Source organism: Mirounga angustirostris, unplaced genomic scaffold, assembly GCF_029215605.1.
Source record: "Mirounga angustirostris isolate CCGP_5_RB_7025 unplaced genomic scaffold, mMirAng1.0.hap1 SCAF_1, whole genome shotgun sequence".
NCBI classification, from domain to species: domain Eukaryota; kingdom Metazoa; phylum Chordata; class Mammalia; order Carnivora; family Phocidae; genus Mirounga; species Mirounga angustirostris.
This window is the reverse complement of record NW_026991709.1, coordinates 150,101,827-150,129,047: the sequence shown is the minus strand read 5'-3', so window position 1 is coordinate 150,129,047 and position 27,221 is coordinate 150,101,827. Positions and strand designations below refer to the sequence as shown.

The 27,221-nt window shown below is 38.6% G+C and overlaps 1 protein-coding gene across 15 annotated transcripts in view; it reads left to right on the top strand.

Moving 5' to 3' along the window:
* GOLGA4 (golgin A4) overlaps window positions 1-27,221 on the top strand; it is a 132,450-nt gene that overhangs the window by 78,022 nt on the left and 27,207 nt on the right. For all 15 annotated transcript variants that reach the window (XM_064590221.1, XM_064590231.1, XM_064590229.1 and 12 more), the window contains 6 exons: window positions 330-508; window positions 3,308-3,436; window positions 6,058-6,213; window positions 8,044-12,287; window positions 13,281-13,402; window positions 13,990-14,120. In XM_064590221.1, coding sequence (XP_064446291.1) covers window positions 330-508; window positions 3,308-3,436; window positions 6,058-6,213; window positions 8,044-12,287; window positions 13,281-13,402; window positions 13,990-14,120 — 4,961 coding nt within the window. The remainder of the gene's footprint in view (window positions 1-329; window positions 509-3,307; window positions 3,437-6,057; window positions 6,214-8,043; window positions 12,288-13,280; window positions 13,403-13,989; window positions 14,121-27,221) is intronic.

The following is a 27,221-nucleotide window of genomic DNA, read 5'->3' as shown; positions in this document are numbered from 1 at the left end:
GAACAAGTCTTCATTTCTTTGAATTTGTTATGTGTGGGTAGAGAGCGTGGGGAGCCATTAGTAATTTAATTTTTTTCCAAACTCCTGAACAGTTCATATACGCAGTCTTAAGATCTGAATCCAGAACTCAAGGACAAATTGGTTTCAGTAACTGGACACTTCTTGTGGCTTTGTTGAACGGCTCAGAAATATCTCTTGGCTTAAAACAAAATGACTGTTTTAACCTGTCTTGCTACCGCTGCCCTTAGTTCCCGTAAACTGAATGTAAAACACTTTAGCTCAATGATAGTATTTCTTGAGATACTTGTTTTCTCCTGTTTTCATTATAGCTTTTGAGGAACTTGAAAAAGCCTTGAGTACAGCCCAGAAAGCAGAAGAATCATGGAGAAAAATGAAGGCAGAGGTGGATGAACAAATAAAAGCTATTGAGAAAACAAGGGAGGAGGAACGCACCAGTCTTCAGCTGGAATTAAGTCGGGTGAAACAGGAGGCTGTTGATGTGATGAAAGTAAGAATAGTTCTAGATTGTAACAGACTACAGCAATTTTGAAACATAAGTCATATGCTTTTCCTACAATTTTTGATTGTAAAGAAGAGTTAATTTATGTTTTAGACCTTGACCATTTCATGAGTTCAGGATATAGGAAAAAAATCACTTTGATAGAGAAAAGAATTTATATCTTTTTGGATATACTTCCCAAAGATAGTCTCTGCATATAATTTCTCTTTTATGTTTTATAATCCTCTCTTTAAATTTTTAACACAAAAGATGGCATGTTATATATACTGCTCTTGTGTTTTGCTTTTCTGCTTAATATGTTCCTCATCATTGACAATTGGTAATGGTGCCGCATTTGTTTTTTTTTTGTTTTTTTTTAATGCTGTATCTGTTTTAAAGACAGCTCAGGATTTCACTGTATGAATGTGTCATAATTTAATAAATCTTCTACTGATGGATATTTAGGTTTTAATTTTTTGCTATTGCAAATGGTGAATATCCTTATATTTGTTCACCTGTATGTTTTTTTAGGATAGATTCCTAGAAGTGGAATATTAGGCAAAGATTATGTATTTTTAATTATTGTATAGTTGCTACACGCTCTGTGGAGCACACTTTATACACACAAGCAAGGTGTTACCTCACAAGGATGGTGTTACCTAGCTTTTTCAAATCTTTTCAGGCTTATCAGTTTAAAAAAATGACATTGTAGTTTTTTTTTTAAGATTTTATTTATTTATTTGAGAGAGAGCGAGCAAGCAGGGGAGGAGCAGAGGGAGAGGGACAAGCAGACTCCACGCTGATTGTGGAGCCTGATGCAGGACTCAATCCCACGACCCTGAGATCATGACCTGAGCTGAAATCAAGAGACGGACACTTAACCGACTGAGCCACCCAGGCACCCTGACATTGTATTTTTAATGTGCTTATCTTTTTACCAATATGATAAACATATTTTTATATGTTTTAAAGGAATTGGCAGTTTTTCTTTTTGAGTTGGTTGGTCAGATCTTTAACTTGTTTTCCTATTGGACTGTTGGTCTTACTGATTTGTAGATGTTTCACACCTAGAGTAGGAATTATTTCTTTGGATATATAGTGCATTTGTCCAAATAATCTTCTCTCTTTTTTTTTTTTTTTTTTTGAGAGAGTGAAAGAGCACAAGTGGGGAGGGGTGGGGGGGAAGGAGGGAGAGAGAGAATCTTAAGCAGGCTCCATGCCCAGCATGGAGCCCAGAGATCATGACCTGAACTGAAGCCAAGATATTCGGACCAAGACACTTGGACACTTAACCAACTGAGCCACCCAGGCGCCCCTGTCTTTTTTAAATTGACTTTGTGGGCACCTGGGTGGCTCAGTTGGTTAAGCGACTGCCTTCGGCTCAGGTCATGATCCTGGAGTCCCGGGATCGAGGTCCGCATCGGGCTCCCTGCTCAGCAGGGAGTCTGCTTCTCCTTCTGACCCTCCCCCTTCTCATGCTCTCTATCTCATTCTCTCTCTCAAATAAATAAATAAACAATCTTTAAAAATAAATACATAAATAAATAAATTGACTTTGTTTATGATTTGTTTTAGCTTTGGGATTGGTTTATTTTGGGGGATGGCATGCAGAGATTTTTTCTTTTTCTTAAATGCTATCTGGATTTTTATTCTGATTTAAAAATACATTCTCACTAAGATCATTTTAAAATTCTACTTTTCTTATGGTACTTACATGCTTTTATTTTTTATTATTAAATTTTTGATCCAACTGGAATTTATTTGGTATTAGGAGTGAGGTAGGGATCCAACTTTAATTTTTTTCCAGATGACTGACTACCAAGTAGTCTTCAGATAATTTATTTAATAATCCATGTTTTCCCTTCTGGTATGACACACTATCTTTATTTCATACTAAATTATTGTGCTACATATGGGTCTCTTTCTTGAATTCTCTGTGCTGTTCCATTGCTTCTCCTGACCATGTGCCAGTATTACACTGTTACAGTTACTCAGTTTCACTATATTATTTGGTAGCCTCCCCTTATTACTCTTATTTTTCAGAAGAGTGCTGGGTCTTCTTGCATGTTTATTTTATCCAGTGAGCCCCTCCCTCCCCATTCTGTTGATAATTTTATTCAATTATATTAAATTTTTAGATTTATCTGGGGAGGTTTGACATCTTTATAAGATTAAGTCTTCCTGTCCAAGAAAGAACAAGGCCAATACTTTTTAATAAATAGTATATGCATGGAAAGCTAGGCGTCATTAGATTGGTGCAGCCAGGGCAGCTTGACCATAGTGGAGTGCCCTCTTTGAGAGCATACTTATTCCTCCTCCTATACTTCCCCATCATGATTGGTGGGGAACATCCCTGCAAGATGTGGAAATGCTCCAACCTGGTAGGACTTATTACTGAAGCAACAGCCGTCCTTGTCTTAAATGAGAAATACTTGGGGTACCTGGGTGACTCGGTTAAGTGTCCAACTTTTGATTTTCACTCAGGTCATGATCTCAGGGTCATGAGATCGAGCCCCATGTCAGGCACGAGGCTGCTTAAGATTCTCCCCCTCGCCCTCTGCCCCTCCCCCACCTTGCACTCTCTCTCAAAAAAAAATAAAAACATAAAAAGAATAAATGAACAATACTTGATGGGCTTTTCTTTTAATTATTGAGACTTTGGTGACTTTTGATTTATGTGGGAAATATGTTTTGATTTTTCTCTTACACTATTGGCTTGATGATTAAATTGTAATAAAGTATTATTTAATTGTAGAGTTACATATTTTATTCTGGGTGTTTCACTTTAACTATTTGGCTGACTTTCAGAAATCCTCAGAACAAATTGCTAAACTACAGAAGCTTCATGAAGAGGAGCTGGCCAGCAAAGAGCAGGAACTGACCAAGAAGTTTCAGACCCAAGAAAGGCAATTTCAGGAGCAAATGAAAATAGCTCTTGTAAGTACCTATTTTGTTTTTGTTATAGGTAAACTTTGCAGCTTTATTAAGTTGTCATCTCACTCCTACCTTTCAGCTTGAGGTCAGACTACTGGCAGCCTTGACCTTTGAGTGTGCAGAGAGGATAGGATATAGGCAGGGAAGAGGGTTATCAGAGCTTGTTAACTTCGTATTGTGTGAAAATTATATTAACTAACAAGCTCTCATTAACCAGTTTATTTGTTTTTATGTCATCCCTCTCACCCTGGCAGTAGGCTGTGATTATGGAGAAGTAAAGGGGAAGATAGGCTAATTGAAGCCATGAACCAGTGACTGCATAACTCAGGAAAAATGTCTAGAAACTCACCAGACTGAATATAACAGAGTTCAAGGCTCAGAAAGTTTTGTCTGAAATGCATTTTAAAGAAGAAAAAATGAAAATGACCAAGTAGTTTTCATTTTAGTAGAATAATTTCACTAGTAATTTTCAATACTTATATTTTAAAAAATAAAGTAAAATTTAAAAAATGACTGACTGGACTAACCAAAATAATATCCAGAAAAGCAAAGGTAAGATTTTGGGGAATAGTGTAATTTGAAAGTTTAAAACAAAAAAAAAAATTTTTTTTCAAATTGTGAAAAGCCTTTTTATATAGGTTACCGTAAGAAGTATTAATGCCAAGAAAAAGTATTAATGCGAAAAATGTAGTTTGATTGTTTTTATATGAAATTATTATCCATAAGATAGTATGTATAATTTTAAAAAACTTTTAGTGCAAAAGGATGAGAAATAGTATTTATAATTTTAATCTTTTTTATTTTTTAAAGACCTTATTTATTTTAGAGAGAGTGAGCACGAGCTGGGGCAGGGGCAGAGGGAGAGGGAGAGGATCTTAAGCAGACTCCCTCCTGAGTGCAGAGCCTGATGCGGGGCTCAGTCTCATGACCCTGAGATCATGACTTGAGCCAAAATTGAGTCGGACGCTCAACTGACTGAGCCACCCAGGCACCCCTATTTATTTATTTATTATTATTATTTTTTTAAGTACACTTTATCCTCAGCGTGGGGCTAGAACTCATGGGACCCCAAGATAAGAGTCACATGCTCTATCAACTGAACCATCCAGGCACTCCAGTCCAGAAAGGATTTAAAATAGTTTACGAGAATGCTTAAAACTATATAACAGGACAGCATAGGGGCATAAAAATTAAAGAACAAAGCAGGACATAAATGAAGCCAGGAATTGTTCTAAAAAATTCCTGTCATAAAGATCTGTGTGTTTTCATGCTGGAGTAATTGGCCTTTGGGAACACTGAGACTTGAACATTGGCCTTGTTAAAACTGCGTTCTAGAACTGATCTACTCATATATTCTGAGTAGAGAGAGCAGGCTACAGATAGACATGAAGCACGCACACACATGTGCACTTGCTGCTTTCTGCTCCCCTTTCTACCTAGTTCCTCAAAGAAGTTAGCTTTGCGTTGATAGTCGAAGTTCAACAAACTATTAAAATGTCCTCTTTTATTTTTATGGACACAGAGAGATGTATTTAAAATGTAGTTTACAGGGGTGCCTGGGTGACTCAGTCGTTAAGTGTCTGCCTTCAGCTCAGGTCTTGATCCCAGGGTCCTGGGTTCGAGCCCCACATCGGACTCCCTGCTCAGCGGGAAGCCTGCTTCTCCCTCTCCCACTCCCCCTGCTTGTGTTCCCTCTCTTGCTGTGTCTCTTTCTGTCAAATAAATAAAATATTTTAAAAAATTAAAAATAAATAAAATGTAGTTTACATTAGACAATGTAGTATATTTAAAATGATGTTTTAAAATTGATTAGAAACTAATATTCTCCTATCAGTCTGCTTATAATGTGGCACAACACCTTTCCTTAAAGCAATGTGCTTCACCAGAGTGTAGTGAACTGAAAATATTGCTACTAGCAACATGAACTCTATGCAATAGGTATGGATAAGTATTCTTAATTGGAGTCCAAAGCCACTAAATGTTAAAAGTGCTCTCTAGAGCTTCTCTTTTCAAAGCAGTAAACGGTTTTAATATAGATGTTGATATATAATAAGGGCAATCAAAGAAGAAGCTTTTCGGGATTGAGAGGGTGATAAAAGAGCCCAGGTCATCTGAGAAGAGTTATGTAGGCTTTTATAGATATTTCCTTGATCTAATCCATATATTCATATGTAATTTTCTGATTTTGATTTGCTTTTCTATGTGGGGTTCCCTAATGAGATATTTCTCACAAATTATATAAACTTACAATCTAGTTTCTTGGCCTAGAGTTGAAATAATCAAACTCTGGAGTGCAGAGAAGAAGTAGTGACAATTTGGGGACCCTTCACATTAAGCCGTGTTCTGCAAAATATTTTAAGTAGTGGAAAAATAGCAGATGTAGTGCGGTTACTAGAACAAAATTTTTCTTTTCAGTAGTAATTGTGGCAAATATTGGCTGGACCACACTGGAATAGCCACAGTGCTTTGTTTCTACAGGCTAGGGCATGGGAAGAGAGAGGTGATGATACTGCCTACCTCATAGGGCTGGTGTGCAGATCAAATGAAAGACATGATTCCTGTGGGAGTGCTTTGGGAATGCTGAAGATTTATGTGGGTCTAAGGTGGTATTGTTTTTGGCACAGGAAAAAAGTCAATCAGAATATTTGAAGATTACCCAAGAAAAAGAACAGCAAGAATCTTTGGCCCTGGAAGAGTTAGAGTTGCAGAAGAAAGCAATCCTCATGGAAAGTGAAAATAAACTTCGGGACCTTCAGCAAGAAGCAGAAACTTACAGAACTGTAAGTTTAAATAATATTCAGGTTGGAATTATTTGTATATAGAAACTGTTGTTATCTCTCCAGTCAGTATAAAGTTGTTGAGAAGCTTTTGTTTTACTGGGTTAGATTCACATACCTGCACTGCATTTTCAGATAATAGCTTTTCCTGTGAGTGGTTTTAGTGTTTGCTGCATGGTGCTGCTGACTCTGCCTTTAGCTGGCTGTGTTTCTGTCAGCCACCCACTCTGACTCTCTGCACTCAGGCTCTGCAGCATCTCCACTCCATTGCTTACTTGCCCTTGATCTTTAGGAAGTGGCCTTGCTTTGTAGGCAGAACTTGCCCTGGCTTCATCTCATGCCATGTCCTGGACATAATTCGTCCTGTTTCTTTCTTCTTTCTTTCTTTCTTTTTTAAAGATTTTATTTATTTATTTGACAGAGAGAGAGAGAGACAGCGAGAGAGGGAACATAGGCAGGGGGAGTGGGAGAGGGAGAAGCAGGCTCCTGGCTGAGCAGGGAGCCCGATGCGGGGCTCGATCCCAGGACCCTGGGATCATGACCTGAGCCGAAGGCAGATGGTGAGCCACCCAGGCCCCCCTTGTTCTCTGTCACGGTGTAGGCACCCCAATGCCCTGCTTTTAACAAAAGTTTTCCCATATTAAAACAATGGTGGACAGGGCGCCTGGGTGGCTTGGTTGGTTAAGTGACTGCCTTCGGCTCAGGTCATGATCCTGGAGTCCCTGGATCGAGTCCCGCATCGGGCTCCCTGCTCAGCAGGAAGTCTGCTTCTCCCTCTGACCCTCCCGACTCTCCCCACTCTCATGCTCTCTCTCTCTCAGTCTCTCTCTCTCTCAAATAAATAAATAAAATCTTAAAAAAAAAAAAAATAAAATAAAATAAAACAATGGTGGACAAATTTATATATATGTGAACAAATTTGTATTATATGTCTCAGTGTGCACATTTTTAAGGCCCTCTGGCCCTTCCCTTAGCAATATATGAAGTGTATGACCTGTTTTGAATAAACTGATGTTATTTATACTTTTGCTTTGGTTTAGACAGTGAAAGAATCACACTTCTTTCCCATAGTTCTAAACTGTACTTTACTTTCCCATGTCCAACATTTATGTAAGGTGGCATGGTGGAGGGGAATAGATAGGATACTCAGGAGACTTAGATTTTTCAGCTTGCCAGCTTTGTAAATTAATCATACCTTAATTTCTTCACCTGTCATACGGAGAAATTGGATTTGGTAATTCCTTAGGACTTTTTCCATTCTGATGTTGCATGGCTCTGCCTTACTTAGCTCTTTTTCCTTTAGAGCCCAAGATTGACATTTTCATGAGCTAACAGTAATCTTTGGTAAAATTTGTATAAGTAACTTTTTGCAAAAAATCTTCTAAATAATCATTTTTGCAGTGGAAAAACCAGATACATTATTTATCTTCCAAAATCAAATTATGAAGGTAATAGAATACTATATAGGCCTTAAAAAACACACAGAAAAAAATAACCGTCTTCCTACCAATAGTTACTATTATCGACTTTATGATTTATTTCTTTTTGACTATCCATTCAGAATATTCTTGAAAATATGCATGATTGAAATAGTTACCCAAGTAGGTAGAAAGAATCTGAAGTTTTAAGTTGTGTTAAAATAGAATCTTTTCTTTCTTACACGATTCCTTTAGGAATTGAGCACAGATTCTCTATGCTTTCTAGTGTTTGGCATGATGCATAGAGTTATTTTTCTAAGTTTTAATTTTTAAACAGGTGTAGACATTATGTCATGTATTTTTGCTAATAAGCAAGTCTGTACTTTAATAAAAATACATCTGTTTTTATTAACAGAGAATTCTTGAATTGGAAAGTTCTTTGGAAAAAAGCTTGCAAGAAAGCAAAAATCAATCAGAAGATTTAGCTATTCATTTGGAAGCTGAAAAAAATAAGCACAATAAAGAAATTAAAATCATGGTTGAAAAACACAAGACAGAATTGGAAAGCTTGCAGCATCAGCAGGATACCCTTTGGACTGAAAAACTCCAAGTGATAAAGCAACAGCATCAGACTGAAATGGAAAAACTTAGAGAAAAGCATGAACAAGAAAAAGAAACTTTGTTGAAAGACAAAGAGAGTCTCTTCCAGGCCCACATAGAAGAGATGAATGAAAAGACTTTCGAAAAACTTGACGTGAAGCAAACAGAACTGGAATCATTGTCTTCTGAACTGTCAGACATATTAAAAGCCCGGAACAAGCTAGAAGAGGAACTTTCTGTACTAAAGGATCAAGCAGATAAAGTAAAGCAGGAGCTAGAGGCCAAGCTAGATGAACAGAAAAGCCATCACCAGCAGCAAGTCGAGAGTATCATTAAAGAACAAGAGATGTCTATCCAGAGAACTGAGAAGGAATTAAAAGATGAAATTAATCAACTTGGGCTTCTTCTGAAGGAAAAGGACAAGCATTTGAAAGAGCAGCAGGCTCATGTGGAAAACTTAGAGGCAGATATTAAAAGGTCTGAAGAGGAACTCCAGCAGGCATCTGCTAAGCTGGCTCTTTTTCAGTCACAGCAGAGTACTACACACGAGCAGGCCAAAGCATCTGAGGAGCACTTGGCTCAATTGCAGCAGAAGTTGTTGGACTTGGAAACGGAAAGAATTCTTCTTACAGAACAGGTAGCTGAAGTTGAAACGCAAAAGAAGGATGTTTGTACTGAGTTAGACACTCACAAAATCCAGGTGCGGGACTTACTGCAGCAACTAGAAAACCAGAAAAGTGAAATGGAGGAAAAACTACAGGCTTTAACCCAACGCTATGAGTCCCAGCTTAGAGATACTAACACAGAACAGGCACAGACAAAGCAGAGCTTGATAGAAAAGGAAAATGTAATTTTACAAATGAGAGAAGGACAGAGCAAAGAAATTGAAACACTCAAACAGAAATTATCAGCCAAGGAGGACAGTTTTAGTGTTTTACATGAGGAATATGAAATCAAATTCAAAAATCAAGAAAAAAAGATGGAAAAAATTAAGCAGAAAGCAAAGGAGATGCAAGAAACATTAAAGAAAAAATTACTGGATCAGGAAGCCAAACTTAAAAAAGAGCTTGAAAATACGGTTCTAGAGCTTAGTCAGAAAGAAAAACAGTTCAATGCCAAAATTTTGGAAATGGCACAAGCTAACTCCGCTGGAATCAGTGATGCAGTGTCAAGACTGGAAACAAACCAAAAGGAGCAGATAGAAAGTCTCACTGAGGTACACAGACGAGAACTCAGTGATGTCGTATCGGTCTGGGAAAAGAGACTTAATCAGCAAGCTGAAGAACTCCAGGAACAACATGAAATCCAGTTACAGGAAAAAGAGCAAGAGGTAGCAGAACTGACGCAAAAGATCCTCCGAAGTGCATGTGAAAAAGAAGAGATGAACAGGGAACTAGCATGGCTGAAAGAAGAAGGCGTTAAGCAGAACACAGCAGTAAGGGAATTACAGGAACAGTTAGACCAGCAATCTGCTCAGACGAATTCTCTCTCACAAAATGAAACTAAACTAAAAGCACAACTTGAAAAGCTGGAGGGTGACTTGAATCATTCTCTGAGGGAAAATACTTCTCTGCAAGAGCGTATGGTTGAACTGGAGATGCTGGCAGAAAAAGACAAGCTGAAGGTTTTCGAGTTGACTGACAAGCTGAAAACCACGGATGCACAATTCCAGAGTTTGCAATCTTCACATGAAAGAAATGAGAAAAGCCTAGAAGACAAAAGCTTGGAATTAAAAAAACTGTCCGAGGAACTAGCAGTTCAGCTGGAAATTTACTCTAAGAAAACTGAAGCCCTGTTACAAGCTAAAACAAATGAGCTCATCAACATTAGTAGTAGTAAAATTAATGCCATTCTTGCTAGAATTTCCCACTGCCAGAACCACACAACAAAAGTTAAGGAGGCACTAGTGATTAAAACTTGCAAAGCTTCTGAATTAGAAGCACAGCTTAGACAGCTAACAGAAGAGCAGAATACACTAAATAGTTCTTTTCAACAGGCTAGCCGTCAATTAGAAGAAAAAGAAAATCAGATTAGGAGCATGAAGGCTGATATTGAAGGTCTTGTAATGGAGAAAGAAGCCTTACAGAGGGAAGGAGGCAACCAGCAACAGGCTGCCTCTGAAAAGGAGTCTTGTATCACGCAGTTGAAGAAAGAGTTATCAGAGAACATCAACGCTGTCACACTGATGAAAGAAGAGCTTAAAGAAAAGAAATCTGAGATCAGCAGTCTTAGTAAACAGCTAACTGATTTGAACACCCAGCTTCAGAACAGCATCAGCCTAACTGAGAAAGAAGCAGCCATTTCATCACTAAGTAAGCGATATGAGGAACAACAACGTGAATTGCTGGGTCAGGTGCAAGATTTATCTTTGAAAGTTGAAACTCTGAGTAAAGAGAAGGTCTCTGCTCTTGAACAGGTAGATCACTTGTCCAACAAGTTCTCAGAATGGAAGAAGAAAGCACAGTCAAAATTCATACAGTATCATAGTACTAATAAAGAATTGCAGATGCAGCTTGAGTTAAAAACGAAGGAAGTCAGTGAAAAGGATGAGCAGATACATTCACTGAAGGAGAACCTTGATCAGCAAAATGAGAGATTGGTATGTTTAAAGGGTGAAATGGAAGATAAGAAGAGCAAGCTGGAGAAAAAGGAGTGTAATTTAGAGACTGAGTTAAAAACTCAGACGGCAAGAATTGTGGAATTACAGGAGCATCTTACTCAGAAAATAACTGAAATTGAGTCCTTAAATGAAGCTCTTAACAAATACAATCAACAAAAGGACACTGAACAGAAAGAAATGCTGCAGAAACTTCAGCACATTCAAGAGTTAGGAGAAGAGAAGGACAACAGAGTTAAAGAAGCTGAAGAAAAAGTCTCAAGACTTGAAAAGCAAGTGTCTTCCATGAAATCTGAACTTGAAACCAAGAAGAAAGAATTGGAACATGCGAATTCAGGTATGAAGGGCAAAGAAGAGGAGTTGAAGGCACTGGAAGATAGGCTTGAGTTAGAAAGTGCTGCAAAATTAGCAGAACTGAAGAAAAAAGCCGAACAAAAAATTGCTGCCATCAAGAAGCAGTTGTTATCTCAAATGGAAGAGAAAGAACAGCAATATAAAAAAGACACAGAGGGCCATTTGGGTGAGCTAAACACAAAATTGCAGGAGAAAGAGAGAGAAATTCAGGTATTGGAAGAAAAACTTCAATCAGTGGAGGGTCCACCACAGTCAGAGGCGTCAGCTGTACCCAGATCGGCAGAACGCGTGGCAGCCTGTGCTGAGCAAGAGGAAGCAGGCCTCCAAGGCTGTGTGCAGAAGGCATACGAAGACAAAGTCAGTGCTTTACAGAGAAGTCTAATGGAGAAAGAAAAGCTGTTGCAGAGGCTAGAGCAGGAAAAAGAAGAGATGGTATCCTCTCATTCTGAAATGCAGGGCAGATACCAGGACCTCTTAATAAAGATAGAACACGCTGAAGCAAAGCAGCATGAAGATCAAATTATGATAAATCATCTTCAGAAAGAACTTGAAGAAAAAAGCAAGAACTATTCCTTGATAGCATCCCAGCATGTGGAAGAGGAGGGAGGTAAAAATAACACAGGAGCAAAGCAAAACTTGGAAAATGTGGTTGATGATGTCCAGAAAACACTCCAGGAGAAGGAACTAGCCTGTCAGATCTTGGAGCAAAAGATAAAAGAGCTGGATTCCTGCTTAGTAAGAGAGAGGGAAGGGCATAGAGTTGAAATGGAAGAGTTGACCTCAAAATTTGAAAAATTACAGGCTTTACAACAACAGATGGAGGGAAAAAATAAACCCACAGAAGCTTTGGAAGAAAGTGCTGAAGAAAAGTCCAAATCACATGTCGTCCAACCCAGATTGCCTGGTAACATGGAGGCCGAGCACAATGACCTGGAATTTAAATTAGCAGGGGCAGAGCAGGAGAAGCAGAAGCTGGGCAAGGAGATTGTTAAGTTGCAGAAAGATCTTCGAATGTTGCGGAAGGAGCATCAGCAAGAATTGGATATCATGAAGAAAGAATATGAACAAGAAATGGAAGAGAAAATCAAGTAAGTTTTTCAGCACAAATATTTATTTTATTTATTTACCTTAGAGAGAGAGTGAGAGCAGGGGACGGGGTGGGGAGGAAGAGATGGAAAGAGAGAATTTTAAGCAGGCTCCATGCCCAGCATGGAGTCCAACTCAGGGCTCGATCTCACGACCCTGAGATCATAATCTGAGCCGAAATCAAGAGTCAGACACTTGGGGTGCCTGGGTGGCTCAGTCGGTTAAGCCTTTGACTCTTGATTTTGGCTCAGGTCATGATCTCAGGGGGGTGGGATCGAGCTCTGCATTGGGCTCTGTGCTCAGTGCACAGTCTGCCTGTCCCTCACCCTGCACGTGCATGCTCTCTTGCTCTCTCTCTCTCTCTCTCTCAAATAAATAAATAAATAAATAAATAAATAAATAAATAAAATCTTTAAAACAAAACAAAAAGACATTTAACTGACTGAGCCACCCAGGCGCTCCAGCATGAATATTTTTAAGACAGTCCTTTTTAATTAATTGCCTTTTATTGTGCCTAATAAACCTAACTTTCACCTACCCAAACTATGAAACATAAATCAAGTTGTTAAATGCCCAGAAGAAATATAAAACAATTTAAGGCAAGAGGCATTGTTCTTTCATGTCTGTTTAGAGGGGAAAAAAACATTTCTTGCATATATGATTATGCTTATTATGTACATATCCCAGTAATTACTTTCTTTTCGTTTTACTATTTTTAGTATTAGGATTATTATGATATAAGATAGATGTGTATGATGAAAATTTTAAGGGGAAAAGAATTCTCAAATCCCCAGGACTGTTGTGTAGAGATAATCATAGTTTCTGTATCCTCCCAGGAGTTTTCTGTGCCTGGACGCACACATACACACGTATGCACCCTTAAACCTGTTTTTATACCAATGAGATCTTATGAGCACTGTTATGAAGACTAGGTAACTCTATATGGCGTGGTTTGTGTTTGACAACAGTTAGCTCTTTATATTTTTGTTACACAGACAGGAGCAGGAAGATCTTGAGTTGAAGCACAATTCCACATTAAAACAGCTGATGAGGGAGTTCCATACACAGCTGGCACAAAAGGACCAGGAGCTGGAAATGACCATAAAAGAAACCATTGGTGAGTCAAATTTTAAATTCAGTAAAGAACAAGTCAGAATCAGCAGAGACTATTTATAATTTACACTTACTGTTTTCACACTGTGCTAAGTGCTTTTAAGTAATTAAACTGGAGAGAAAAAAATGATTCCTGTCCAAGAAAGTTCTCTAATGGGAACCTGTGCTTGCTTGGCAGCAGCTTGCCTTTAGGAGAGGAGGGGCTGGTGAAAGAACCTGAAACATTAGCTAATTAATTGCCTTATAAAGACATTCCTGCCCTGTGAGAGGGTACATATGATCAGTTGATTTTTTTTTAAAGATTTTATTTATTTATTTGACACAGAGAGAGACAGCAAGAGAGGGAACACAAGCAGGGGGAGTGGGAGAGGGAGAAGCAGCTTCCTGTCGAGCAGGGAGCCTGATATGGGGCTCGATCCCAGGACTCTGAGATCATGACCTAAGCCAAAGGCAGACGCTTAACAACTGAGCCACCCAGGCGCCCCTGATCAATTGGTTTTTATCAAATTTAATTTGGAACTGAAATTGGGATGTAGATACTAATTCTTGCCTAATGTGTGTTCTTGTATGTGTCCATTTTTTATGGATTAGATAAAGCCCAGGACGTGGAAGCTGAACTTTTGGAAAGCCATCAGGAAGAGACAAATCAGTTATATAAGAAAATTGCGGAGAAGGAAGATGATTTACAAAGAACAGCCAAAAGATATGAAGAAATCCTTGATGTACATTATTTTCTTTCTCTTTTTTGAAATTTAGCTGTGCTGGATTTCGTGGTGGTGCTAAAGATTAGGCTGTCAGATTTCCTGCTTTTCTAATGTAGAGGGTTTTTGTTTTGGCTCAGTATTATCCAAATTTAATATTTGCACTCTATGCATATTTATAAGGAGTCTGATTGATTTTTGCCAGGATCATAGTTTCCTGAGCAGATTCTGCTAACCCAGCAGTTCAGTCCACTTGGCAGTTATCGAAGCAACAGTGAGTTACTAAGGGGAAGAATGGGTTCTCTTCTTGTCTTTCTCTCAGTCAGACTAAATTATAAGAGAACCAGACTAAGAATTGAGAACTTGTGCTTGGGTAAAGTCTAAGTAATGGGGCAGTTAGTGTGTGTGTATGAGTTGGCCACCTAGCTGGGGTCTTTCCAGGAGGGCCAGTTAACTTTACTCCATCACAACCCAATTTTCACAGTTTTTGTTGCTCTCAAGAGAGAAAAAAGATGGGAAAAAAATGGAATGCATCAGCCAAATCTTTTATATTTAGTGGAAGGTTGGTTCACTATACTTACTCTACTAGTGGTGGATTAACACTGCCATTTCTGTGTGTCAAGATAAGCCATGAATGCCAGTATTTTGGACTCCAGAAAATTTTCAAATGTAAAACAACATAAAGTATGCTATGTTGGGATGCAGATTCTTTAGTTACTCCAAGCCTTATTTCACTATATGCCAGGAACCATTTGATGATTAAGAATGCATAAATCAGAGAATCATGCCTCAACAGACTATGGCAGCAATAGAAGTCTGAGCCAGGAACAGTATAATAATAATTATTTTTAAATGCAGTTGAAAAGGCTGGAATTCCAGGATAAGGCACATGCATAGAAATGCCACCTTTGTGTAATTTTTGAACTTTAGATCTTATTATGAAAAGGCTTGAATAATTTTACTCATTTTCTTATACTTCTGTAGAGTGTATATATGCGAAGCTTTAAAAAAGCTATTGTTTCTTGAATGCTTAGAGAATGTTGGAATTGGAAGATACGTTAGTTAGTTTAGTTTCATCTTTTTTTTTTTTTGCAGAAGGCAAAGCAAGTTCAGCATAGTTAAGTGATTTACCTAAAACTTCACAGTGAGTGGGAGAGCACTGACCCTTCATTAGCTTCATATATTTATAAAGACATCTTTCTAAGAAAGGAACTTGGGGAAGGCACTAGTAATTCATCATGGATAAGTAAGTCAGGGAGCTTCATTTGCGGGGGACGAACTGTGCCACAGCTAGAATGTTCCCTTTTGTGAATTACTTCTGTCTCTGGACGTATAGGGTAGCAGACAGAAGACTTTCCAAGGTTGTGACAGACCTCTATAGGTAGAGGGGTGAGGAAACAGAGAGGCAGGTAAGAAAGTTAACCTGTGGTATGGTTCTTCTTGAAAATCTGGTGTTTATTAGGGAAATTAAAGGAATGATCCTCTAAGTTTCAGGCTTGCAGACAGGAATTAGAGAATGAGGGAAGGAGTTGGGTGGATTCTTCTTTAAAACCCCTTCTTGTGCCTCAGACCAGCACTGTCCATTAGAAATAGAATGCAGACAAATGGGAGCCATACGTGTAAGTTAACATTTTCTAGTACCTACATTAAGAAAGGAAAAAGAAATAGGTGAGCTTAATTTTTTTTAAAGTTTTTATTCAAATTCCAGTTAGTTAACATACAGTTTAATAATAGTTTCAGGTGTATAATATAGTGATTCAGCACTTCCATACAACACCCAGTGCTCATCACGGATAGTGCACTCCTTCATCCCCATCACCTATTTCACCCATCCCCACCCACCCATCTCCCCTCTGGGAACCAGCAATTTGTTCTCTATAGTTAAGAGTCTGTTTCTTGGTTTCTCTCTCTCTCTCTCTCCCTCTCCCCCTGTCCCTCTCTCCCGCCCTCCCTCCCTCCTTTTCTCCCCCTTTGCTCATTTGTTTTGTTTCTTAAATTCCACATATGAGTGAAATCATATGGTATTTGTCTTTCTCTGACTTTTACTAGGTGAATGTAATTTTAATAGGAATATATTAACCCATTATATCCAAAATATTATTTCAATATGTGGTCAATATAAAAATTATATATGTATTATTTAAGATTCTGTGTGTTTTTATATTTGCAGCCCCCACATCAGTGTGGATTAGCTACATTTCAGGTGCTCATAGCCACAGTTCTGGGGTAGCTTATGGCTACTCTTGGACAGTGTGGCCTCAGACTTTTAACTGCCAGATCTAGGGCTGACTTTGACAAAGAGGCAGTTCCCATCTGAACACTCAAATACAAACTGTGTCTTGAAGAATTTCTTTTTAAAAGTACAAGTATTACCAGGGTGCCTGGGTGGCTCAGTCGGTTAAGTGTCCAGATCCATCTCAGCTCAGGTCTTGATCTCAGGGTTGTGAGCTTGAGTCCCACAGTGGGCTCCACACTGGGCATGGAGCCTACTTAAAAAAAAAGTACAAATATTACTAAAAGAGATATTAGCAATTCTTAGCAAATACTGTATTCCTTTGATTCTGAGACATATTCTCTACCATTCTCCCCTTTTAAAATATCCAGAATTAGAGTTTTATATGGGATTTGTATGTTTTATGTAGTGGTGTATTTTCCCCCTCTGGAAAGCTATTATCAGATTGATGATGTGTCTGAATGATGGCATTGTAGAATGCTGTATTTTCATTTTCATTTTCATTCATCCTTTAAAACAATTCTGTGATTTGTTAATAGCAAAGTGGAGCACAGAGACGTTTTCATTTTCCTGCCTTTACTGTCTTAAGTCATTCTTACTATTCTTTCCCCTATTTGAAGATGCTGGGAACTTTTGTCATCCTTGATTCACACCTTCTGTCTTTCTCAGCCCCTCGCACATATGCATACCCACACCTGTTAGGGCATGAAATCTGCTTATCTTCCCTGATTTACTAGGCATAGAAATCATCTGTTTCCCTTTAATTGGATACCTCCAGCACAATAACTAACGTATAGTAGACTCTCAGCACATAGATTTTCATTGAGTCATACTGCATGTTCCTCTCCTCTCAACGCCACCGCTTTTATCACTGTCTGACTGCCATCTTCCATTCGGTCTGGTCTTTTCTATTACCCAGCTGATGTCTTTGTTACTGGTCTTTTTTCTAAGGTATTCATCTCTTCTTGTCAGAGGTATTTTCTGTCTTGAAATGAGGATGTGATCATATCACTTTCTTAAATACCTTCAATGGCTTCCCATTATCCCAGTGACACCTCCTCCAGTTTATTCTGTGCTAGACGAACTCGACTTTATCTTGTTCCTCATCATATTTTACCTTTGGTCATGCTTTTCTATGTGCCTAAAGATCACTTTCTCAAGCTTTGTGAATTAGTTACTACCATCTCTCAAATTTGGCTTTAAAAAATAAGTTTTCAATTTAGCTTTTATTTAGAAAAAAATTTTTGAATCAAATGTTTTCACACAAAGATCAAAATAATATAAAAAAATATAGTTAGAGAATGGTCTATAATGAAAACCCATTCCTGTTCTCTGTATTCTACATCTTGCCCCTTTTCTCTCCACAGGTAACCATTCTTCTTTTCTCTTTTTTTTTTTTTTTCTTTTTTAAAGATTTTATTTATTTATTTGAGAAAGAGAGCAAGGGTGCATGAGCAGGGGGAAGGGCAGAGGGAGAGAATTTCAAGCAAACTGTGCGCTGAGCGTGGAGTCTGATGCAGTGCTCAATCTCATGACCCTGAGATCGTGACCTGAGCCAAAATCACGAGTCAGACACTTAACCAACTGAGCCACCCAGGCGCCCCTGTTCTTTTCTTTTTTTTAAAAAAATTCAATTTATTTAAATAAAAACCCAAACAAAAAAGAGTTCATCCATTTCTCCCACCTCCCCATGCCCTACCTCTAGCAGTCACCAGTCTGTTTTCTGTGTCTATGAGTTTGGTTTTTAAATTTTTACCTATTTTTAGATTCCACATATAAGTAAGATCATTATGGTATTTGTTTTTCCCTCTCACTTCTTTCATTCAAAGGCGTAATGCCCTTGAAATCCCTCCATGTTGTCACAAATAGCAAGGTTTCATTCTTTTTTATGGCTGAATGATATTCCTCTATGTGTAACAATTTCTTCTTTTTAATTTTATTTTATTATGTTATGTTAGTCACCATACAATACAGCATTAGTTTTTGATGTGGTGATCCACGATCCATTGTTTTCGTATAACACCCAGTGCTCCATGCAGTACGTGCCCTCCTTAATACCCATCACCGGGCTAACCAATCCCCCCTCCCCCCTCCCCTCTAAAACCCTGTTTGTTTCTCAGAGTCCATAGTCTCTCATGGTTCATCTCTCCCTCCAATTCCCACCCCCTTCATTTTTCCCTTCCTCCTCCTAGTGTCCTCCATGCTATTCCTTATGTTCCACAAATAAGTGAAACCATATGATAATTGACTTTCTCTGCTTGGCTTATTTCACTTAGCATAATCTCCTCCAGTCCCATCCATGTTGATGGGAAAGTTGGGTATTCATCCTTTCTGATGGATGAGTAATATTCCATTGTATATATGGACCACATCTTCTTTATCCATTCATCTGTTGAAGGGCATCTCGGCTCTTTCCACAGTTTGGCTATTGTGGACATTGCTGCTATGAACATTGGGGTGCATATGGCCCTTCTTTTCATTACATCTGTGTCTTTGGGGTAAATACCCAGTAGTGCAATTGCTGGGTCATAGGGTAGCTCTATTTTTAAATTTTTGAGGAACCTCCACACTGTTTCCAAAGTGACTGTACCAACTTGCATTCCCACCTACAGTGTAAGAGGGTTCCCCTTTCTCCACAACCTCTCCAACATTTGTTGTTTCTTTCCCTGTCCATTTTTGCCATTCTAACTGGTGTAAGGTGGTATCTCAATGTGGTTTTGATTTGAATTTCCCTGATGGCTAATGATGATGAACATTTTTTCATGTGTCTGTTATACATTTGTATGTCTTCTTCAGAGAAGTGTCTTTTCATATCTTCTGCCCACTTTTTGACTTGATTATTTGTTTTTTGGCTGTTGAGTTTGAGAAGTTCTTTATAGATCTTGGATACCAGCCCTTTATCTGTAGTGTCATTTGCAAATATCTTCTCCCATTCTGTGGGTTGCCTCTTTGTTTTTTTTTTTTTTTTTAAAGATTTTATTTATTTATTTGACAGAGAGAGACACAGCGAGAGAGGGAACACAAGCAGGGGGAGTGGGAGAGGGAGAAGCAAGCTTCCCGCTGAGCAGGGAGCCCAGTGCGGGGCTCGATCCCAGGACCCTGGGATCATGACCTGAGCTGATGGCAGACGCTTAACGACTGAGCCACCCAAGCGCCCCTGGATTGCCTCTTTGTTTTGTTGACTGTTTCCTTTGCTGTGCAGAAGCTTTTTATCTTGATGAAGTCCCAAAGGTTCATTTTTGCTTTTATGTGTAACAATTTCTTTATCCATTCATCTGTGTGTGTGTGTGTGTGTGTATGATAGTTTTGTTATCCATTCATTTATTGATGGACACATAAGTTGTTTCCATATCTTGGCTATTTATTATAAATAATGCTGCAGTGAACACTAACTTTTTGAGTTAGCGTTTTTGTTTTCTTTGGATAAATAACCCAGAAGTGGAATTGCTGGATCATATGGTAGTTCTATTTTTAATATTTTGAGGAACTTCCATACTGTTCTCCAGAGTGGCTGCACCAATTTATATTCCCACCAACAGTGCATAAGGGTTCCCTTTTCTCTACATCTTTATCACCACTCATTATTTCTAGTTTTGTTTTGTTTTGTTTTAATAATAGTTATTTTAACAGCTGTGAGGGGATATCTCATTAAGGTTTTGATTTGCATTTTTCTGGTGATTAATGATGTAGAGCATCTTTTTATGGACCTGTTGGCCATCTGCGTGTCTTTGGAAAAATGTTTATTTAGGTCTTATGCCCATTTTTAAATTGGATTTTTTTCTTTTTGCTGTTGAGTTATATGAATTTTTTTTTTTTTTTTTTTTTTTTTTTTTTAAAGATTTTATTTATTTATTTGAAAGAGAGAGACACAGCGAGAGAGGGAACACAAGCAGGGGGAGTGGGAGAGGGAGAAGCAGGCTTCCCGCGGAGCAGGGAGCCCGATGCAGGGCTCGATCCCAGGACCCCGGGATCATGACCTGAGCCGAAGGCAGACGCTTAACCGACTGAGCCACCCAGGCGCCCCGAGTTATATGAATTTTTTATATATTTTGGATATTAGCTCTTTATCAGATATTAGCCCTTATCAAAATACCAGATCAAATATTTTCTCTCATTTAGTAGGTTGTCTTTCCAGTTAGTTAATGGTTTCCTTTGCTATCCAGAAGCTTTTAGTTTGATGGGGTGCCACTTGGTTATTTTTTCTTTTGGTGTCAGATTCAAAACCATCACCAAGGCCTGTTTGAAAGAGCTTACTGCCTTTGTTTTCTTCTAGGAATTTTATGGTTTTAGGTCTTACATTCAAGTTTTTAATCCATTTTTTAAAAAAAGATTTTATTTATTTATTTTAGAGAGAGCACAAGCAGGGGGAACAGAAGTGGGGGGGGTAGAAGCAGGCTCCCTGTGGAGCAGGGAGCCCGATGTGATGCAGGGCTCGATCCCAGGACCCAGGATCATGACCTGAGCCATAGGCAGATGCTTAAACATCTGAGCCACCCAGGCGCCCCATTTTGAGTTAATTTGTAGATGGTGTGAGATGGTAGTCCAGTTTCATTCTTTTGTATGTGGCTGTCCAGTTTTCTCCACATAATTAAATGAAGAGACTATCCTCTACCCCATTGTATGTTCTTGGCTCATTTGTTGTAAATTAATTTACCATATATGCATGGATTTATTTCTGGGCTTTATCCTATTCCATTGATCTCCATGTCTGTTTCTATACCAATACCATACTGCTTTAATTACTATAGCTTTGCAAAAGTAGTTTGAAATCAGGGATGCCTCCATCTTTGTTCTTCTTTCTTATGATTGTTTGGCTATTTGGGGTCTTTTGTGGTTCCATACAAATTTTAGAATTGTCTAGTTCTGTGAAAAATGCCATTGGAATTTTGGTAGGGATTATCTTGAATTTTAGATTGCTTTCGGTAGTATGGACATGTGACAGTATTAATTCTTCCAGTCCATAAGCACAGAGTCTCTTTACATTTATGTGTTTTTCAATTTCTTTCATCAGTGTCTCATAGTTTTCAGAGTACATGTCTTCCACCTCCTTGGTTAAATTTATTCCTACATATATTTTTGTTTTTTAAAGATTTATTTATTCATTTGAGAGAGAGAGAGAGATCGTGCACAAACAGGGAGAGGGGCAGAAAGAGAGAGAGAAAGAGAATCCCAAGCAGTCTCTCCACTGAGCACAGAACCTGATGTGGGGCCCAATCTCATGACCCTGAGATCATGACCTGAGCCAAAACCAAGAGTTGGGTGCTCAACCGACTGAGCCACCAGGCACCCCAGTATTTTATTATTTTTGATGCAATTGTAAGTGGGATTGTTTTCTTAATTTTTTAGTTTATATATTAGTGTATAGGAATGCAATAGATTTTTGTGTATTGATTTTTGTATCCTACAACTTTACTTAATTCTTTTATTGGTTCTAACAGGTTTTTGATGGAGTCTTTAGGATTTTCTATATATAATATGTACTCTGCAAATAGTATTTTCCTTTTCTTCTTTCCAATTTGGATGCCTTTTATTTATTTTTCTTGCCTAATTGCTCTGGCTAGGACTTCTAATACTATGTTGAATAAAAGTGTTGAGAGTGGACATCCTTATCTTGTTCCTGATCTTAGAAGAAAAGCTTTCAGCTTTTCACCATTAAGTATGATGTTAGCTGTGGGCTTGTCATATTTGGCCTTTTTTGTGTTGAGGTACATTCCCTCTGTACCCACTTTGTTGAGAGTTTTTATTATAAATGGATGTGGAATTTTGTCAGATTTTTTTTTGGCATGTATTGAGATAATCATATGATTTCTAGCCTTCATTTTGTTAATGTGTATCACATTGACTGACCTGCAAATGTTGAAACATCCTTAATCCCTGGAATAAATCCAGCTCGATCATGGTATATGATCCTTTTAATGTATTGTTGAATTGGGTTTGCTAATATCTTGTTGAGGATTTTTCCATTTATGTTTATTAGAGTATTGGCCTATAATTTTTGCAAATTTGTGTGGTGTCTTTGTCTGATTTTGGTATCAGGGTAATGCTGGACCCTTAAAAGGAGTTTGGAAAAGTTCCTCCCTCTATTTTTTGAAAGGGTTTAAAAAAGATTTCTCTTTGAATGTGCAGTACATTCAAAGTGAGGCTGTCTGGTCCTGGACTTTTGTTTATTGGGAGGTTTTTGATTACTGATTCAATCTCATTACCAGTAATTGGTCTGTTCAGATTTTCTACTTCATCATGATTTAGTGTTGGTAGATTGAATGTTTCTAGGAATGTTTCTGCTAGGTTCCCCAATTTGTTAATGTATAATTTTTCATTGTAGTGTCTTATGATTCTTGTATTTCTGTGGTATCAGTTGTAACTTCTTTTTGATTTCTGATATCATTTTTTGAATCCCCTTTCTTTTTTTCCCAGTGAGTCTAGAAAAAGATTTGTCAGTTTTGTATATCTTTTTAGAGAACCAGCTCTTAGTTTCATTGATCAATTTTCTGTTGTGTTTTTAGTCTTTATATCATTTAGTTCTAATCTGTTATTTCCTTTCTTATTCATTCTTTCTCTAGTTCCTTGAGGTGTGTGTAAAGTTAGTTTATTTGAGAATTTTCATGTTTCCTGAAGTAGGCATTTATCACTATGAACTTCCCTCTTAGAACTGCTTTTGCTGCATCCTATAAATTTTAGTATGTTCTATTTCCATTTTTATTTGTCTCAGGATCTTGAAAAACTTTTCTTTTGATTTTTACTTTGACCCATTGGTTGTTCAGTAGCATGTTGTTTAATCTACACATATTTGTGATTTTTCCAGTTTTCTTTGTGTGTGTGTGGTTTTTGTATTTAAGTACAGTTGACACATAATGCTACATTAGTTTCAGGTATACAACATAGTGATTTAGCTTCTCTATATGTTATGCTACACCCACCATAGTGTAGCTACCATCTATCAACATACAACGCTATTACAATATCATTGACTCTATTCCCAGTACTATCTGTGCCTTCCAGTTTTCTTTGTGTAATTAATTTCTAGTTTCATACTGCTGTGGTTGGAAAAGATGCTTGATATGATTTCAGTCTTCTGACTTTATTAAGACTTGTTTTGTGGCCTAATATATGACCTATCTTGGAAAATATTCTGTGTGCACACGAGAAGAATGTGTATTCTGTTGCTTTTGGATGGAATGTTCTGTATATTTCTGTTAAGTTCATTTGGTCTAATATGTCAGTTAAGGCCCTTATTTCCTTATTGATTTTCCACCTGGATGATCTATTCATTGATGTAAGTAGGGTTTAAAGTCCCCTACTATTATTGTATTGCTGTCTGTTACTCCTTTTAGGTCTGTTAATATTTGCTTTATATATTTAGGTGCTCATATGTTGGGTGCATAAATATTTGTAAATGTTTTGTCTTTTTTGTAGGATATTATGTAATATCCTTCTTTGTCTCTTATAGTCTTTGTTTTAAAGTCTTATTTTGTCTGATACAAGTATTGCTACCCTGGCTTTTTTGTTTGTTTCCATTTGCATGGAATATCTTTTTTCATCATTTTACTTTTAGTGTGTGTGTCCTTACATCTAAAGTGAGTCTCTTGCAGGCAGCATATAGATGGGTCTTGTTTTTAATTTATTTAGCCATTCTGAGTCTTTTGATTGGAAAATTTAGTCCATTTATGTTTAAAGTAGTTATTGATAAAAATGTGCTTATTGCCATTTTGTTCGTTGTTTTCTGGCTGTTTTTGTACTTACTCTCTGTTTGATGCTTCTTTCCCTGTTTTCTTTATATTCTGATGACTTTCTTTGATGGTATGCTTATCTATATCTTTTGTGTATTTATTATAGTTTTTGCTTTGTGTTTATCATGGGGCTTACATAGAACAACTTATAACAGTCTGTTTTAAGTTGATAACAATTTAAGTTTGATCCCATTGTAAAGCTCAACATTATAATCACTCCTTGACATTTTGTTTTTGATGTCACATTCTACATCTTTTTATCTTGTGTATTCCTTTTTTTAAAAAGATTTTTATTTATTTATTTATTGAGCACACAAGCAGGGGGAGAGGGAGAGGCAGGCTCCCCGCTGAGCAGGGATCCCGATGTGGGGCTCGATCCCAGGACCCTGGGATCATGACCTGAGCTAAAGGCAGTTGCTTAACCAGCTGAGCCATCCAGGTGCCCTTATCTTGTGTATTCCTTAATTCATTATTGTAATCATAATTATTTTTACTACTTTTGTCTTTTTAACTTCAGACTAGCTTTATAAGTGATTATACAGTAGATGAAACAACCACCTGTCTCAGTCTTGAAGGATTGGCTCATGTAGGAGATAAGCCTTATTGTTCAACCCTGCCTCAGCTCTTGGTTGTCTCTTAAACCTTTGTGCTTGTCTGAGCAGCCTATTATATTTTTAATAGTTCTCAGTAGTTGAGGATGTGCTACCAACCTGTCAATATTTCAGAAGGGAGGATCTCAGCACTTAGATTCATGCTGATTGGAAGCCAGACCCTCAGGCATCAGCTTTTAAAAATATGCAAACATATATAGTCCTGTGGGACTGCAAGCAAGTGTAAGCCCCGCAGGCCACCAGAGGCAGGCCATCTGGAAGTGTACCTTGAGTGGCAGTCACAAAAATCAGGGTTCCAAATGAGTGTATAAGCTCTTTTCTGGCAAGCTAGAGCAAGGCAGAAGGAGGGAGAGCACATGGTAGCATCCACAGCCTGTGTTCCCTGAGAGCAGCTCCATAAGCCACAAAATGTGTCCCAAATCTGAAGCCTGCCCCTCAGGCCAGAGCTCCAGGACAAGCAAAGAGGCCTCCTTCACAGAAAGATTGGCAGGGTATACTTCAATCCACTGTTTGTGCAGTGCCCCAGGGGTGGGTAGTCTGCCAAGAACCCTCTCTCCAATTGCCATAGTGCCGTGGGATCCAGGAATGCAAGCCATCTTGGCCACCAAAGCCAGGTGATCAAGGTGTGTCTCTTGGGCAGTAGTGGCAAAAATCAGGACACCAGACACATGTAAAGTTCCCCTCCAGGAGACACTGGTGCTCTGGAGTATGGCAGAGGGTGAGCTCAAAGATGACTTGAGGAAAGGATTACATTCTGCCTTTAGGTGCATGTTTAAGTAGAAGCCTTCCCCTTAGGCCACAGTCATGATGATTAACCAATAGGCCTCCTTCACACACAGTCTGAGCTCCTGTGTCTGTTGTCTTTTGCTGTGCCTTTGGGGGTGGTTAGCTATTTAAGAACTTTTCCTCTGTTGGCTATAGCCCTGTGGGATCCATGGGCACTGTCCACCAGAGCCAGTATAGCTGTGTTCCCTGGCAGCAGCTGCAAAAATTGGGGCACCAGATGGAGATATGAGCCCCTTTCTGGGTGATATTGATTATTACACTCTCATGGGACTAGGAACACAAGCTCCCTTGGCCTCCAGAGCCATGTGATCCAGAGGTGTCCCCCTAGGTGGCAGCTGCAAAAATCAGGGCACCAGATGCCTGTAAAAGCTCCCTTCTGGGAGATACTGGTGCTCTGGAACATGTCAAAAGGAGCATGCAAAGATGGCATCTGCCAGTCTGTGTCCCCAGAGAGCATTCCAGCAGGCTCCTAGGTATGTGTGTTAAATTAGATGTCTGCCCTTCAGGCCAATTCTTTAATAGAAGCAGGTGAGTCTCCTTCACTTTAAGTCTGGATGGAACTGGCTACCTCTGAGCTGGGCCCTGAGGTGGGTGAGTGAGGCACAGGAACCCTTTAAGAGTGGTTTCTCAGATCACTAGTTTTGTGAGTCTCAGGATGTAAACCTTGTTGGCTTTCAAAGTTAGATGTTTTGCGGGCTTGTCTCTCAAGTATGTATCTTAAAAGTTGGGATGCTCGGTCCTCAGGGAAAAATTCTGGGTTTTGAGGTTCCTCCCAGTTGTTGGTTGTCATGCTGGGGATGGGATTTATGACCAGGTTGTGTCTTAGCCTCACCTACCCACTCCAGTGTGGTTTTTTTCCTCATTTGCCTGATGTGTAGCCGTCACTCAGCCAGGCTTTTTTGTTTTTTATTTTATTTTTTTTAAGATTTTATTTATTTATTTGAGAGAGAGAGAATGAGAGACAGAGAGCATGAGAGGGAGGAGGGTCAGAGGGAGAAGCAGACTCCCTGCCGAGCAGGGAGCCCGATGCGGGACTCGATCCCGGGACTGCAGGATCATGACCTGAGCCGACGGCAGTCACTTAACCAACTGAGCCACCCAGGCGCCCTTGTTTTTTATTTTTAAGAGGAAATTGTTCCATATGTAGCTGTAGACTCAGTGTGTCCATGGGAGGAAGTGAGTTCAGGATCTTCCTGTATTGCCACCTTGAGCCAGAAATCAATGATTAGTTTCTTTTGTAATATTGCAGTGTTTTGTGTAAACAGAAACAAAAATGAAATATGTTATTTTTTCCCTTTTCTACTCAAAAGTTTGCTTTTTGAATATTCTTTTCTGCATCATATTGTTTTAACATAGTTTTTTTTAAGAACCCCTTAAATATAATTCATTGCATCTGTGTTCTTTTGGTACTCATCTGTATTCATTACTTCACTTATAACACGAATTTTTGTCATACATACAAATGTGTGTAGGATAATATTAATGTGTATGTCGTCTCTCCTAGATTATAAGCATCTGGTGGGCAGGGATTTTGTTATTCATCTCTAGTCTTAAAGACCTAGCCAGATACTTGGCACATACTAGACACTTGGTAAATTTGAAGGAGGTGACATGTGCTAGGGCAGGGAAGAATCCATTTGGGAAGAGGGAGTGATGACATCTCAAAGGAAGAGCTAAGTACTCATGTAAGTGAGCTTAAGTAATAGCCTGGTCCCAACTCAGAGCAGTCCCACTGGGAGGAGGTAGCTTGGCTACGTTAGATACA